The sequence below is a fragment of the Eubalaena glacialis genome, chromosome 7 (assembly GCF_028564815.1).
Source record: "Eubalaena glacialis isolate mEubGla1 chromosome 7, mEubGla1.1.hap2.+ XY, whole genome shotgun sequence".
In the NCBI taxonomy this organism is placed as follows: domain Eukaryota; kingdom Metazoa; phylum Chordata; class Mammalia; order Artiodactyla; family Balaenidae; genus Eubalaena; species Eubalaena glacialis.
In genome coordinates this window covers 101,555,701-101,572,954 of record NC_083722.1, presented here as the reverse complement: position 1 = coordinate 101,572,954, position 17,254 = coordinate 101,555,701, and the positions used below count along the sequence as shown (strand labels likewise).

General features: G+C 40.3%; 1 protein-coding gene and 1 long non-coding RNA gene across 5 annotated transcripts in view; one reads left to right on the top strand and one right to left on the bottom strand.

The window, feature by feature from the left end:
* Nucleotides 1-17,254, top strand: part of LOC133095547 (uncharacterized) — a 76,804-nt gene that overhangs the window by 46,313 nt on the left and 13,237 nt on the right. For all 4 annotated transcript variants that reach the window (XR_009701630.1, XR_009701628.1, XR_009701627.1 and 1 more), the window contains exons 2-3: nucleotides 8,256-8,496; nucleotides 13,980-14,150. This is a non-coding gene — a long non-coding RNA (uncharacterized LOC133095547). The remainder of the gene's footprint in view (nucleotides 1-8,255; nucleotides 8,497-13,979; nucleotides 14,151-17,254) is intronic.
* ITPR1 (inositol 1,4,5-trisphosphate receptor type 1) overlaps nucleotides 14,308-17,254 on the bottom strand; it is a 319,709-nt gene continuing 316,762 nt past the window's right edge. The window contains exon 59 of the mRNA XM_061197169.1: nucleotides 14,308-15,653. Within this exon, the coding sequence (XP_061053152.1) occupies nucleotides 15,567-15,653 (87 nt within the window). The 3' untranslated portion in view covers nucleotides 14,308-15,566. The remainder of the gene's footprint in view (nucleotides 15,654-17,254) is intronic.

The window sequence follows — 17,254 nt, the reverse complement described above, 5'->3', positions numbered from 1 at the left end:
TAATATCAAAGAAATTAAGAAGTGAGCAAAAAGTTTGAAAAAACATTTCACCAAAGAAGATATATGAATGGCATATTATTTAAATTTTTTAATCTTATATAGGTATGTTTTGTTGTATATTTGTTTAATCAACAGCGGTTATCTGGTTGGGAAGTTTTTGGTCCACTTTTGTTTTCTTTGTACCTCACTGGATCTTAACTTTTTTTTTAAAAATTAATTATTTTTTATGGGAGTAAAATTGCTTTACAATGTTATGTTAGTTTCTGCTGTACAATGAAGTGAGTCAGCTGTATGTATACCTATATCCCCTCCCTCTTGGACCTCCCTCCCACTCCCCCCATCCCACCCACCTAGGTCGTCACAGAGCCCCGGGCTGAGCTCCGTGTGCTACACAGCAGGTTCCCACTAGCTATCTATTTTACACATGGTAGTGTATGTCAAACCTAATTTCCCAATTTGTCCCACCCCCTCTTTCCTCCACTGTGTCCACATGTCTGTTCTCTACATCTGCGTCTCTGTTCCTGCCCTACAAATAGGTTCATCTGTACCATTTTTCTAGATTCCACATATATGCCTTAATATACAATATTTGTTTTCTCTTTCTGGCTTACTTCACTCTGTATGACAGACTCTAGGTCCATCCACATCTCTACAAATGACCCAGTTTCATTCCTTTTTATGGCTGAATAATATTCCTTGTAAATATGTACTACATCTTCTTTATCCATTCTTCTGTTGATGGACATTTAGGTTGCTTCCATGTCCTGGCTATTGTAAATAATGCTGCAGTGAACATTGGGGTGCATGAATCTTTTCAAATTATGGTTTTCTCTGGGTATATGCCCAGTAGTGGGATTGCTGGGTCATATGGTAGTTCTATTTTTAGTTTTTTAAGGAACCTCCATACTGTTCTCCATAGTGGCTGTACCAATTTACATTCCCACCAACAGCGCAGGAGGGTTCCCTTTTCTCCACACCCTGTCCAGCATTTATTGTTTGTAGATTTGTTGATGATGGCCATTCTGACCTGTGTGAGGTGATACCTCACTGTGGTTTTGATTTGCATTTCTCTAATGATTAGTGATGTTGAGCATGTTTTCGTGTGCCCCTTGGACATCTGTATGTCTTCTTTGGAGAAATGTCTGTTTAGGTCTTTCGCCTATTTTTTAATTGGGTTGTTTGTTTTTTTGATATTGAGCTGCATGAGCTGCTTGTGTATTTTGGAGATTAATCCTTTGTCCTTCGCTTCATTTTCAAATATATTCTCCCATTCTGTGGGTTGTCTTTTCATCTTGTTTATGGTTTCCTTTGCTGTGCAAAAGCTTTTAAGTTCCATTAGGGCCCATTTGTTTATTTTTGTTTTTATTTTCATTACTCTAGGAGGTGGGTCAAAAAATATCTTGCTGTGGTTTATATCGAATAGTGTTTTTCCTACGTTTTTGTCTAAGAGTTTTATAGTGTTCAGTGTTAACATTTAGGTCTTTAATCCATTTTGAGTTTATTTTTGTGTATGGTGTTAGGGAGTGTTCTAATTTCATTATTTTAAATGTAGCTGTCCTGTTTTCCCAGCACCACTTCTTGAAGAGGCTGTCTTTTCTCCATTGTATGTTCTTGCCTCCTTTGTCATAACTTAGGTGACCATATGTGCGTGGGCTTATTTCTGGGCTTTCTATCCTGTACCATTGATGTATATTTCTGTTTTTGTGCTGGTACCATACTGTGTTGATTACTGTAGCTTTGTAGTATAGTCTGAAGTCCAGGAGCCTGATTCCTCCAGCTCCGTTTTTCTTTCTGAAGATTGCTTTGGCTATTCAGGGCCTTTTGTGTTTCCATATAAATTGTAAAATTTTTTGTTCTAATTCTGTGAAGAATGCCATTGGTAGTTTGATAGGGATTGCGTTGAATCTGTAGATTGCTTTGGATAGTATAGTCATTTTTACAATATTGATTCTTCCAATCCAAGAACATGGTATATTTCTTCATCTGTTTATGTCATCTTTGATTTCTTTCATCAGAGTTTTACAGTTTTCTGAGTACAAGTCTTTTTTCTCCTTAGGTAGGTTTATTCCTAGGTATTTTATTCTTTTTGTTGCAGTGGTAAATGGGAGTGTCTCCTTAATTTCTCTTTCTGATTTTTCGTCGTTAGTGTATAGGAATACCAGAGATTTCTGTGCATTAATTTTGTATCCTGACACCTTACCAAATTCGTTGATTAGTTTTAGTAGTTTTCTGGTGGCATCTTTAGGATTCTCTATGTATAGTATCATGTTATTTGCAAACAGTGACAGTTTTTTTCTTCTTTTCCAATTTGGATTCCTTTTATTTCTTTTTCTTCTCTGATTGCCATGGCTAGGAATTCCAAAAGTGTGTTGAATAAGAGTGGTGAGAGTGGACATCCTGGTCTTGTTCCTGATCTTAGTGGAAATGCTTTCAGTTTTTCACCATTGAGTATGATATTGGCTGTGGGTTTATCATATATGGCCTTTATTATGTTGAGGTAGGTTCCCTCTATGTCTATTTTCTGTAGAGTTCTTATCACAAATGGATGTTGAATTTTGTCAAAAGCTTTTTCAGCATTTGTTGAGATGATCATATGGTTTTTATTCCGTAACTTGTTAATATCATGTATCACATTGATTGATTTTCATATATTGAAGAATCCTTGCCTTCTTGGGATAAATCCCACTTGATCATGGTGTATGATCCTTTTAATGTGTTGTTGGATTCTGTTTGCTAGTATTTTGTTCAGGATATTTGCATCTATGTTCATCAGTGATATTGGTATGTAATTTTCTTTTTTTGTGATATCTTTGTCTGGTTTTGGTATCAGGGTGATGGTGTCTTCGTAGAACAAATTTGGGAGTGTTCCTCCCTCTGCAGTATTTTGGAAGAGTTTGAGAAGGATAGGGGTTAGCTCTTCTCTAAATGTTTGCTAGAATTCGCCTGTGAAGCCATCTGGTCCTGGACTTTTGTTTGTTGGAAGATTTTTAATCACAGTTTCAATTTCATTACTTGTGATTGGTCTGTTCATATTTTCTATTTCTTTCTGGTTCAGTCTTGGAAGGTTATACCTTTCTCAGAATTTGTTCATTTCTTTGTGGTTGTCCATTTTATTGGCGTATAGTAGTTTGTAGTAGTCTCTTATAATCCTTTGTATTTCTGTGGTGTAAGTTGTGATTTCTCCTTTTTCGTTTCTCATTTTATTGATTTGCGTCCTCTCCCTTTTTTTCTTGATGAGTCTGGCTAAAGGTTTATCAATTTTGTTTATCTTCTCAAAGAACCAGCTGTTAGTTTTATTGATCTTTGCTGTTGTTTTTTTCGTTTCTCTTTCATTTATTTCTGCTCTGATCTTTATGATTTCTTTCCTTCTATTGACTTTGGGTTTTGTATGTTCTTCTTTCTCTAGTTGCTTTAGTTGTACGGTTAGATTGTTTATTTCAGATTTTTCTTGTTTCTTGAGATGAGATTGAATTGCTGTAAACTTCCCTCTTAGAACTGCTTTTGCTGCATCCCATAGGTTTTGGGTTGTCGTGTTTTGGTGTCATTTGTTTCTATGTATTTTTAAAATTTCTTCTTTGATTTCTTCAGTGCTCTCTTGGTTATTATTAGCACACTGTTTATCCTTCGTGTATTTGTGTTTTTCACAAATTTTTTCCTGTAACTGATTTCCAGTCTCATAGCGTTGTGGTCTGAAAAGATGCTTAATGTGATTTCAATTTTCTTAAATTTACCGAGGCTTGATTTGTGACCCAAGGTGTGATCTATCATGGAGAATATTCCATGTGCACTTGAGAAGAAAGTGTATTCTGCCACTTTCAGGTGGAATGTCCTATAGATATCAATTAAATCTATCTGGTCTGTTGTGTCATTTAAAGCTCGTGTTTCCTTATTTACTTTCTGTTTGGATGATCTGTCCACTGATGTAAGTGGGGTGTTAAAGTCCCCTACTATTATTGTGTTACTGTCCATTTCCCCTTTTATGGTTTTTAGCATTTACCTTATGTACTGAGGTGCTCCTATGTTGGGTGCATAAATATTTATAATTGTTATATCTTCTTCTTGGATTGATCCCTTGATCATTATGTAGTGTCCTTCCTTATCTCTTCTAACAGTCTTTATTTCAAAGTCTATTTCATTTGATACAATTATTGCTACTCCAGCTTTCTTTTGATTTCCATTTCCATGGCATATCTTTTTCCATGCCTTCACTTTCAGTCTGTATGTATCCCTAGGTCTGAAGTGGGTCTCTTGTAGACAGCATATACATGTGTCTTGTTTTTGTTTCCATTCAGCCAGTCTTTGTCTTTTGGTTGGAGCATTTAATCCATTTACATTCAAGGTTATTATCGATATGTATGTTCCTATTACCATTTTCTTAATTGTTTTGGGTTTGTTTCTGTGGGTCCTTTTCTTCTCTTGTGTTTCCTGCCTAGAGAAGTGCCTTTAGCATTTGTTGTAAAGCTGGTTTGGTGGTGCTGAATTCTCATAGCTTTTGCCTGTCTGTGAAGCTTTTGGTTTCTCTGTGGAATCTGAATGAGATCCGTGCTGGGTAGAGTAATCTTTGTTGTAGGTTTTTCTCTTTCATCACTTTAAGTATATCCTGCCACTCCCTTCTGGCCTGCAGAGTTTCTGCTGAAAAATCAGCTGATAACCTTATGGGGATTCCTTTGTATGTTATTTTTTGCTTTTCCTTTGCTGCTTTTAATATTTTTTCTTTGTTTTTAATTTTTGTTAGTTTGATTAATATGTGTTTTGATGTGTTTCTCCTAGGGTTTATCCTGTATGGGACTCTCTGTGCTTCCTGGACTTGTGTGGCTATTTCCTTTCCCATGTTAGGGAAGTTTTCGACTATAATCTCTTCAAATATTTTCTCAGACCCTTTCTTTTTCTCTTCTTCTTTTGGGACCCCTATAATTCAAATGTTGGTGCATTTAGTGTTGTCCCAGAGGTCTCTGAGACTGTCCTCAATTCTTTTCATTCTTTTTTCTTTATTCTGCTCCTCGGCAGTTATTTCCACCATTCTGTCTTCCAGCTCACTTATTCGTTCTTCTGCCTCAGTTATTCTGTTATTGATTCCTTCTAGTGTATTTTTCATTTCAGTTACTGTGTTGTTCGTCTCTGTTTGTTCTTTAGTTCTTTTAGATCTTTGTTAAACATTTATTTTCTCAATCCATGTCTCCATTCTGTTTCCATGATTTTGGATCATCTTTACTATCATTACTCTGAATTGTTTTTCAGGCAGATTGCCTATTTCCTCTTCATTTATTTGGTCTTGTAGGTTTTAACCTTGCTTCTTCATCTGTGACATATTTTTTTGTCATCTCATTTTTTAATTTTATTTTATTTTATTTTTGATGGGTGGGATTGTGTTCCTGTCTTACTGGTTGTTTGGCCTGAGGCTTCCAATACTGGAGTTTTTAGGCTGTTGGGTAGAGCTGGGTCTTGTTGATGAGATGAGCACCTGTGGGAGACCTCACTCTGATGAATATTCCCTGGGGTCTGAGGTTCTCTGTTAAACCAGTGGTTTGGACTTGGACTTTCTACTGCAGGAGCTCTGGCCCGACCGGACTTTCTACCGCAGAAGCTCTGGCCCGACCCCTGGCTTGGAAATCAAGATCCTGCAAGCTGCAAGTGGTGGCAAAAAAAAAAAAAAGAAAAAAGAAAATAGGAGCAGAAAGATAACAAAGAGGAAAAAATAAAATAAGATTAGAAAACTAACAGATATGTTAGAAAGAATAGAAAAACAAAAATTTAGATAACACAACAACTGGAAGGTAAAACAGAACCACAGTAGTAAAAAGAGGAGGGGAAAAAAAAAAGCCGGAAAATGCCTTGGTTGTGCTGCGCGGGGCTTAGGCAGGGGTGGGGTTTAGGCAGTGGGCAGGGCTTATGCTTAGGACCCACAGGGCCAGAAAAGGGGGGTGGGGTGGGGGGTGTTGGCGGGGTTTAGCCTTAGTGCAGCAGGAGGGGCCCAGGAGTGCCTCTGGTCCTGGAGGGCGGAGGAGCAGGTCCAGGACCCTAGCAGGCTCACTGGGCCCGAGTGGGCGGGGAAGTGCTAGGCCCGTTCCCCGCATCCTCCAATCTGGAGGGCCCCTCCCCGTTGACCTCTCTTCTTCTCCCCTCCTCCCTCCTATGCCCCTAGCACCCACGTGGCTGGAGGGAGCCCCGGAAATCAGGGGACCAGACCTGGAAGCCCAACAGGCTTCCCAGAGCCAAGTGGGTGGGGGAAACACCTGCGGTGCTTCCCCTGATCCCCCGGCCCAGGAGGGTCCCCCCCCATTTGCCTCTCCTCCTCTTCCCCCCTCCTCCCTCCCTCCTTTGCCCCTAGGACCAACGTGGCCTGGAGGGGGCCTTGAAGGGCGGGGACCCAGCCTGGGAGTCCAGGCTTCTCGGGGCTGAGTGGGCCTGGGAGACGCCCGCCACACCTCCCCGATCCTCCGGTCCTGGAGGCCCCCTCCCGCCCGCCTCCCTCCTGTGCCCCTAGGACCAGCACAAACCACAGGGGGCCTCAGAGGGCCCGGCCCGGGAGCCCCGCAGGCTTCCTGGGCCTGATAGGGCAGGGGAAACGCCTGATCCTCTGAGCCCCCCAGGGTCTCTCCAGGTGTGGGAACCCCTCCCGCCTCGAGCCACCCCTCAGGGGTGCTGGTCCTGTCCAGCCTCCATTTCTCCTCCCACCTCAGTGCCCCCATGTCCTACCCGGTCGCTCAGGGGTTCCTCCCCTCTCCTTGGGCATCGATGTCCCGCACCAGTGTCCGGCAGGCACCCTAGTTGTGGGGAGACGCAAACTCTGCATCCTCCCCTGCCGCCATCTTGACTCTGCCCCCTCTTAACTTATTTTTGAAATGCTAATCCTTACAAGTAAAACCTGAGGTAATAAAAACTCTAATAAGGGGTGTGTGTGTGTGTGTGTGTGTGTTTGTATAAAAGTAAACACATTTTTAATAGCTGTTTCTGGTTCTCCAAGAGTATCAATAGTGAAAGTAAAAGGAAGCCACAGACTGTCTTGGGTAATCATATGTAGCTTCATCATTGTAAATGGTCATGTTAATTAACTGACTTGTTCAGCCTGTTTGGACCATAAGAAAATGTGACCTTCCCAATTGTATTCAAATCTGTCAAGCGTGAAAACAGGCGATTTGTTTTTCTTGTTCTAAACCTAAACATCTGCCTGGTTTCTGCTTAGGCAAATGTGGTGGGCGGAATAATGGGTCCCTTAAAGATGTCCAAGTCCTCATGCCCAGACCCTGTGAATATATTACCTGACACGGCAAAAGGGATTTTGCGGATGTGATTATGTTAAGGATTTTGAAATGGGGAGATTTCCTGGTTTATTCAGGTGGGACCAATGTAATCACAAGGCTCCTCATAAGTAAAGGAGGGAGGCATAGCATCATAGTCAGTGTGATAAAGGATGTGAAGGGACTCGACTGGCCATTTCTAGCTTTACACATGGGAGTAGGCAACGAGCCAAGGAACGCAGGCAGCCTCTAGAAGCTGAAAAAGGCAAGGAAGTAAATTCTCAACTAGGGCCTCCAGAAGGAATTCAACCCTGCCAACCCTTTTCTTTTTTTTAAGTTTTTTTTATTTTTTGATGAAGACCATTTCTAAAGTCTTTATTGAATTTGTTACAGTATTGCTTCTGTGTGTTTTTTTTTTTTTAAGGTTTTGTTTTTTTGGCAGTGAGGCATGTGGGATCTTAGCCCCCTGGCTAGGGATCGAACCTGCACCCCCTGCATGGAAGGCGAAGTGTTATCCACTGGACCACCAGGGAAGTCCCCTGCCAACCCATTTTAGACTTTGATAGACAAGCCAGCACAGGTTTATCTGTTATAAGAATTGAAAGAAGGGAGAGAGATTGGGGTTGCCTAGTGAGAGGGAGGGGGCAGTTGGGGGATGGTTTGGGGTTGTGACGCAGGACTCCTGGGGCCAGAGGCATTATGATTATCAGATAGTTATAAGATTAAATGGTCCGCAGCAAAAAGGGTAGTGACTGCCTGATCTTTTGTCGTCTGTGCAACTCCTTTTGGGCCACTGCTAAATAGTCCTTCCTTAGTGAAAGACTCCTAATTGGCCTTGGCTCCAAAACCCTCAAGCAGATTACGTGAAGGTTCACAATCTTTTTTCCCCCTCAAGTGTCTTGAGCCCCTTTATTGGCAGGAATTGTACTAGGTATTGAATGAAAAGAACTAGTTACAGCCCTTACCCATAAGAAGTCTTACTTTGCATCTCTTAGAACTCTTACCTGGTATTTACAGATCTTCCGCGAACAGGTGGACTGGTCGAGGCCCCAGCACCTCATCGGCAGGATTGCACCCGGCGTAGTGAAGCGCTGGCCTAGAGAGGAAGGTATATGATACGGTCAGCCCTCCAATCCTTGGATGTGGAGCCTGTGGCTACGGAACCCGTGTAAATGGAGGGCCGATTGTACTCCTTATGCAAAGGACATGAGCACCCGCGGATTTTGCTGTCCACGGGGGTCCCCATGGACACCGAAGGGTGAGTGTATATCGTCAGATGATCTGCCTTTGAATCCCAGGTCTGATGTTCTAGTTTGGCCAAGTCGCTTCACCTTTCTAAATTGATTTCTTCTTCTCTAAGATAGGGAGTTATCAGGAAGGGGAAAACATAAAGCTATTTTAAAAGCTGGTTGCTCTTTGAGTTGAAAGCTAAAGACAGATGAATTATAGTCTTTTTTCGTTCTGTCAAGGTAAAGGGCCAATCTAGATGGGAGGGGTTGGGACCAGGGGGCTTAAATTGTTCTGTATAATAAAGAAACAAGAATTTTTAGCTTTTACTTGAAGCTGGAGGGAAATTTTTTTTTGTTTTTATTTTGCTTTTGTTTGGGCAGGGTTGGTGAGAGAAAGTGGGTCCTAGAATTAGGCTCGAGATGAGGATACAAATGGCTACTCCACTGGCAGAAAAGGAAGGGGGCAGAGATCTTCAATGTCTGAGTCTCAGTTTTAAATCGTTTCTTACTATTTATTTGTTATTTATTTATTAGTTAAAATCTTCCTCTACTAAAGGTCTGCTTTTCACAACACCCAGGTGTTAATGTGTTTTGGAGACAGAGTAGAGACGGCTGTGTCTACACTAGGGTGGAGGGGAATAGAGAGAGGGGAGATGATGAGAATTAGGTTGCAGTCAGGATTTAGGATCAAAAAGTGACAAGGAATCATTAGGAAGTTGTAAGCACTCACCTTAGGATCCTTGAAATTATTAAGGAAAGTCCTGGGCTTCGTACAGCTATGTGAAATAACGGTCTAAAATTTGCATTTGAATGTTAAAGATGGTACAATTTAGGACCGTCTACATGTCAGGGATAATACCTACTTAACAGGGTTGGGAGACTTTTACCTAAATGAGAATGTAGGTAAAAGCACTTCATAAACTAAGGAAATACATCATCACCCCTAAGATAAAGTGTCTTCCCATGAAGATTTTGTAAAAAGGAAGTCAGACGTAAATTCAACTCTGATCATAAACATGAGAATTAATTATCTGGAAGTTATGAGCTCTATGATAGTTTTCTTTCTTTATGAATTCAGTTCAAACGGATAGTAAAAACAATTTGGATGTTAAAGATATAGTTTTTAAAAATGACTCTATATGTCCCAAACATGTCATGTTAAGACTTGGGGGTTTAGGATCCCACTGTAATAACTTCAGGCCCATCTAGTAGGAACAGAAGTAGCTTTGGTCGTGCAGTATTTAGCTGACATTGTGGATCGGCCTGAGCACGAGGAAATGATGATGTTGCAAAGGAATGGGAAATGACACGTGTCAGGTATATACTCGACACTTGACATATATTGTCTTTCTTAAAGCTTATTGCTGCCCAAAGAAGTGGTAGCGTCTCCAGTCTTTAGATGGTGGTTGGGGGAACGGGCAGGGCGTGTGTGTGTGTGTGTGTGTGTGTGTGTGAAAATTACAGTGATTAAAGAACTTGCTTAAAGTTATAGCGTTGAAATGGTAGAGCTGGCATGAAGACTCTTACCAGCCTCAAGGTCCAGTTCTTTCCCTCCCACCATGCTGCCATGGGGGCCCTGAAGTAAACTAGCACTCAGCAGCCGAGCCTTGTGTGGTTCTGGTTCCTTGTCCCAGTGTCATACCGCATCTTAATTGTTTTTCTTCTACAGAGCACTTACAGAAAGCTTCTGACAAGACTTCATGAGATGTTATAGGTGACAAGTATGTGGGAAAAAAGATGAAATCATTAGCTGAATTAAGTTCTGGAGTGGACAGGTTAAATTCCTGGATTGCCTGAAGTTTCATTTACATGGGACCAGCCGTCTTTCGTGAGATCATGACAGAAATGCTGGCAAACTCTTTCCATTAGTGGGTCTTGCATACAGTATGCACTTCTTATGTTGTGGGACTCTTTTTTTTGTTGTTGTTGTTCAGAATTCACCTTAGGGGTTTTCTCAAACTCGGCATTCTTAATCTATAGTGGTTTTTAGCTTTCTTTTTTCTTTCCAGACTGCGTGAATGATGCAGTTTCACTTCTAGGTGTTAGGATTCTCTTTCACACTGGTTTGTCATGACCTTAAAGTATTTTAAGTTTCTCTTTGCGTTAATTTTTTTTTTTTTTTAATGTAGTACCCCAGTGAGCTAGAGATTTGTTTTGCCAAATGAGTTTAAATCACCAGCAGCCGCAGAGTCATCCACGAGCGTTGTCGGACTTGACCAAATGTAAAAAGCTGCCAGTGGTCTTTTTCTTTTCTTCAACTTGGTAGGTTTTGGGGTCCAGACTCGAAGGCTAGTTATGCTTCTGCATCAGCCTTTAGGTTGTAAGAGTTGCCAAAGGTGGCATACAATACCAGGGATGGAGAATTGTTTGTTACATGATCAGAATGGTCTTAGTTTATAATTGCCATCCTAGCTCTCCCCTGTAGATAACTGACAAGTCCTAAGAGTCGTTCTGAGCTGCAGCCACCCACAAAAACCACATGCATGGCATTTTACTCAAAACTTTACTTTAACCACTGCTTTGTGATGCAAAACTGGTGGAATTTTGGGTACTTTCTGTAAAATCGAAATCTTTACGGGGGTTTTCCAACATTCTAGTTGATTGTTAACAAATGATCACTGTAACGAAGACGAGAGAGCAGAGTTGGCTAATCAACACCGACTTCTGTGGTAGGTAGGATAGGATGCCAGTCTGTATGGAATATTTTCACGTGGAGAAAGCCACGTTGACTGAGAGAACAGATTCTCCTTTTGAAAAATGCAATTAAATAAGAGATATTTATATGAGATTTGTAGTTGTAAGAGATAGAGATTTTAGGAGCTTCTTATCTTTGCCACAAAGTTTTCAGTCTTGACAAAGTAATCATATTCAGGACTTTCTAACTTGTAGATCCTCTTATGAAAGAGATTTGAAAAGAAAAGGAAATCCATTTGTCTTGTAGGACAAAATACAGTTCTGCATAAGAACTTTCTGTAAAGGGAGACCTGTTACGGGAAACTGATGACCGATAAGATACTGTAGCCCGTTTCTGGAATGGGGATAGCAGGTGGAAGAGCTCTCTCCTGTTTAGCTGAGTCAGGAGTGCTTTGTTTATTCTGGAGCTAAGCCCTTGGGCAAGTCACTTTACCACTGTAAGGCTCCATTTCTTACCTTTAAAATGAAAGCTCCACTCCCGTTCTATGGTTTGGTGGATAAGAACATGTTGTCTCAAGAGCCTTCAGTAGGAGTCCTTTGTTATTATATCCTGTCTTGTGTAAAGGTGACTTTTACTGTCATGTAAATCAAGCCTTCTATCAAGCACATTTTGTTTTTTAAAATCTGTGAAAACATTATTTTAGCAAAACTCAACTCTATTTGTGTAAGTATGTAGTTGTGCTCCTTTTGTATTTAATAGTATTGAAGAACTAAATTTCCTTCTATGTAGCCCAGAAGTCAGACCGATGGTCTCATGATTAGCCTTAAAATAACTATCAGAAACTTTCAGGCTGTTTCTCATTAGCGCATTATCCCAACCAACCGTAGGAGGAGGATACAGAAATCTATGATTGAGTTTTTTTTTAATTAATGAATTAATTTATTATTTATTTTTGGTTGCATTGGGTCTTTGTTGCTGTGCGCGGGCTTTCTCTAGTTGCGGTGAGCGGGGGCTACTCTTCGTTGCGGTGCGCGGGCTTCTCACGGCGGTGGCTTCTCTCGTTGCGGAGCACGGGCTCTAGGTGCGCGGGCTTCAGTAGTTGTGGCTCACGGGCTCAGTAGTTGTGGCTCGCGGGCTCTAGAGTGTAGGCTCAGTAGTTGTGGCGCACGGGCTTAGTTACTCCGCGGCGTGTGGCATCTTCCTGGACCAGGGCTCAAACCCGTGTCCCCTGCATTGGCAGGCAGGTTCTTAACCACCGTGCCACCAGGGAAGCCCTATAATTGAGTTTTTAATGTGATAATTCCTTAGTTTACTGTGAAGATCGTGGTAATTTCTCACTAGCACATAAGTAAAGCTTTGTTTAGTTTGCTACTGCAAAGACTGAGTTGTTGGTTAGCTTCCACAAATAAGGTATGCTTGCTTTATAATTTATGTTAGGAAATGTTTAAACAGGGTGAAAGAGCAGTTTTTACAGGAGCAAAGTCAAGCAATCCATTTTCAGAAAGTAGAACCAAATAAAATAAAATTGACTGAAGAACAACCAGTAATGAACTTGGAAACAGGTAGGTTGAATCAAATTTTTAAAAAACAAAGTGAAAAGAATTGTATTTTGTATGCGTATGTGAGGAGTCAAGGCATACAGTTCTAAGAATATTTGTGCAGGATGCAATATCAAGTAAAGCTTTAGGACTCAGCAGAGTGGAAGCTTTATCTGCAGGGGGAAACAAGCTTTATCACTACATAATTTTAGGAACATAAGTAGAAACGGGCCAGAAAATATAAATGTTAGAAAAGTGGAACGGAATTTCCCAGACCCTTTGACTTAACACGTGGTTTAGTTAAGGAAGTTGGCAAAATCTTGAAATTTGAATCTGTGCTACAGCAAACTTTTAAAATTAAATAATCAGAGCCAAAAAGACTTTTTGCATGTTAGTAGTATGCTATCACATTTGTTTCTTAGCCCGATAGCACTAATTCTTCACCTCGGTGAGTAACTTTGAAGGTGACTTGGACCTTGATCCTTGAAATAGAAGTGTTGAAAAAGCGATGTCTGGAGAAAGGTGAAGTCACAATCACACATCAAAGGCTGTAGGAGTTATAACTTCAAATTTTGTTTCAGTTGTACCAGCTTTGTGTTCACACGCAAACTCCAAGGGTAGGATCTACTGCTTGTAGGGTGGAGTGGCATTCCAATTCCATTTATTTTCTGAAGCTGTCGAGTTGAATGAAGATTGTATCTCAAGTGACAGGATTCGAATGAAACAGGACAAACCTGTAAAAGCTGCAACCTGAACGTGTCATTGCAGAACTCTGCAGTGAATGAGATGGGACAGGGCTTGGGAGACAAACCACACACACTGCCTCTCCGTGCTGGGCAGCTCAGGAGATCAAAGGGAGATCCAAGGGGAGCAAGTCCTTGCTGGCTGGAGCTCACGTTCGGGGAAGGTTGGGGGTTCGGCATGGAGCGCCGATTTGTTTATAGATAGATACAAGTACGTATCTATCTTGGGCTTGCCTTATTATGGAAAAATTCTATGGAGATACGCTGCACTGACTGGAAAATTATTCACTTTTTTTTTAAGTTATCAATTATAAAGTAGAAGCATTGGTTTTGAAACTAGTCATTTAACTGGAATTTAATCACGACCTAGTTCCCAACATTGGATGGTAATTATCCTTATTTAGCAAAGCACAGAGAAAATCAGTGTTTGTTAAAAGAGCAACCACGGTGGGCATTGCTCTCGGGAGGGGACAGGTTTCACTACCTTTGGATAGACGAGTTAGCTTTTGTAAAACATTTTCAACTGTCGTGAAGGACTCTGATCGCTGGGCATGAGTGAGAACTAATCTCCCTGTTGGTGATTCTTTGCATTGCAGGTAGCAAGTTGCAGGTCCCCCAGGGAAAGTGCAGGAGTGGGAGCCTTACCATGTGCTACGGTGCTCGTGACAGTCTGCTTGGCAGTCACTTACCGAGAAGAATGAATGGCTGGCTACTGTATAAACCCTCCCCCATATCTGTTCAAGTAGTTCTCAGTTACCATTAATCAGGTAAGCATTTTTGGAATTAATCTGGTAGGCAAACCAGTTATACTTTAAATTGGTCCTAAAGAAAATAATATATAATTGGAATAGCTGTTGTTAGGATGCAAAGAAACGTCTAAATGAAAGCCACCAGTCAATTTTATTCTGCATCATTTATTAAATATTATTTTTATATCTGCATTTACAAACTTTACTCATTTCAGAACTCTGCTTTCAATACATGTTTAACTTTTTTTGTAGAGAGATTCTCTTGTAAAATGAGATCCATGTACAAAACTAGGCAACAGATATAAAAGTTTCCTTTCATACTTTTCATCCATCAAGAAAAGAAATAATGTGACAAAGAAATAAAACCAAAATGTGGCTCTTTCACAAGAATAACATGTCAGTGTTCAAACTATGAGTTCTAATGGGATAGATCATATTTCATCTTTACATGGATGGATATAGTTTAATACTTCTTAGCTACTGTAGCATGTTGGTTCAGATGAAGAAAAAAAATCAACTCTACTGTTTGTTTGGACTAGATAATCTAGAGCCCATCAATTACTTATTTCTTTATAACGTGACACCAGAATTCACCTAGGAGATGACATTGATTGGCTAGCAGTATGCATTTATTTACCTCAAACGTGGCATAAAAAGTTCCCTTTAAAAAATTCACTGACTTGGCAAACTAAAGTCTGAGCCTCTAATTTAGCTCTCTTACTTAAAGAAATAGTTTAAATGATCAATTCAGAAGCCTTAAAGTATCTTTGAAACTAAAGTTGCTTTTCTTAAAATGAATGCTGACTTGACAGTTCCTAGGCTTGGCGCACTGTCACCAGGAGACAGAGGCACTAGCGCCGCTAGCAATGAGAAGTAGTATCACCACAGGATAATTATACGGTACAAAATGCCCGGGGGCCTGAAACTCACTATTAATATGATTTTGGCAGCAGCATCATTTGATAGTTAACCATTTATTACATACTATTTATTAACACACCAGCTTCAAAGATGTGCACTCCCCTTAGGATACTCAGGAGTTACAAATTTATTGTGATTGCATAATTGGTATTGCACAGTTTTATAAAAAACATAAATACTGGCTATTCTAGTTTTAAATACAAAATACATGTCATATACTTTTAAATCTATATAATGTGGTTCAAGTGCAAATCAGGTGCTTTCTTTAGTCCTTCCAAAAAAGGCATTTTTAATATTTTTGGCACAAATGAAATTTCATCGTGCCAACAATTCTAATTACAATACATATATCCAAACCTTGAGAGTAGCAATCATATACATACAGTATAAAACTGAGTATTTACAAATATACTAAGCATAAATGTAACCCTTGTGGGTGAATCAGAACGAATTAGCCATACCCACACTAAAAATAATTTAAAAAGGTAAATACGATTCCTTTATTTCATTTGCTTATGCTGGTTGCTGTGGGTTGACGTTCATGTGAGGAGGATGCCCTAGAAGACCAATTCTTTGTTTCTGCTTCCTTTGTTCTGTCATCTGGAAAGTTAAAAAGTTTCATCATTAGACCCAGACGCTTCCTGTACGTCAAATCATATACTCAACCATAGATTACCTCTGTGGTTATGGTTTATACTGAAACCCACTTTCTACAAACAGTGTACTGTCAGTATATCAAACACAGAACTTCAAAAAGGACATCTTCCTAGGCAGAAAGGGGAATTCTGTGCCTTAGGCAATGCGACATTCAGAAACTCTGCTTTCTACTTGTTTCGTAAAGGAACAAAAAAACAGTTAAAGCACAAGATTCTTGATCGTTTCCCAAATCCGCTTCCAACTGATAGCTTTGTATGATAGCAACAACACAGTAAACTGTCAAGAAAAGCAGTGTGTTTAGAATCCTAGGTTTAGGAGAGATTAAGTCAAGTCCACAGTCTTCAGGGGGGTCTTGATTCCTCTCCAGTGACTCTTGGGTAGTTTTGATTTGCGAAAAAAAAATCACATAGCATTTCTAGGGAGATGAGGAATGTCCTCTCCTCTGAGGTCCAGGGTGACTAAATAACATAATCATGGCCTGGCACTCAGTGGTGACTATTCCTTGCCACCTACAGACACTAAGGTCAGGAGAGACCATTTCCTAAGGCTGGTCAAATGAAACAGTGCTTTCAAAACCCAAAACAAGAGGTTGGTACCGTTTATTTTGGCTGCCGAACTAAATCAGTTCTCATATTGACAGGTATCTAGCTCTGTTCTGGCTATTTCAGGGCATAATTAATTCCCTGCAGTCACATTTCTCATAACCCAGGTTAGTCCTAGCTCAGGATTTGATGCTGGGCATCAAATATTTTGGTACAAAATCTCCTGAGAACATAAAATAAGATTAACTTACCTAGGTTCAATTTTAAAGTGGTTATTTTTTCCTTAAACATAGCCGTTTTCCTTTCATATCAAAATACTATTTTTAGGCTCCTGTGAAATGCCTTCAGTTATATTTTAGAAGAGAAGATTTACAAGGAGTGAATATTTCCAAAAGGCAGCTTTTTATAAAGCCTTTTATAAAGAGTTGAATTAGGATATTCCAGCTAGCCTCTAAAGTTTCCTTGGATGAGTGACAAATCGTGAAGGGAGGTGTCACACCCTATACTACACGGATTCAGCTGCAGAAGCAGAACCTCACGTGACCCGTGGAATAAATTCACAATTAGATTGTAACGCAGTCAGTAATTCAGTCATCTCACTGCCTGATACTTCACGTACTTAGCCCCAGATTTTCACCCCCCGACTAGCCCCTCGGCAGGTAGCCTTGAGAGGGAATCCAATAAAACTTAACTAAATTCAATAATCGCCACATTCTCACAGATTTAGGAATCTTGGTGGGCTCAACCCGTATGGACAGATACTTTATTCAAAGCTTCCATTTAAAGATGCTGCGATTTTTCTACTGTTGAAGTTGGCCATTAAAGCTTTTCCTGAAATTTTTCCATAAATAACTACGTGCATTTGAGATGACCTTTTATGTACATGCATCTTCACGCCTGTTTGTCGGATCAGCTTTTTGTGACTTTTCAGTCTGTTGGCTCTTCCTTCTCTTAAACTTAAGAGCTTCTAAACTGGGTTCCTTATAGCAAATGAGTCTTCAA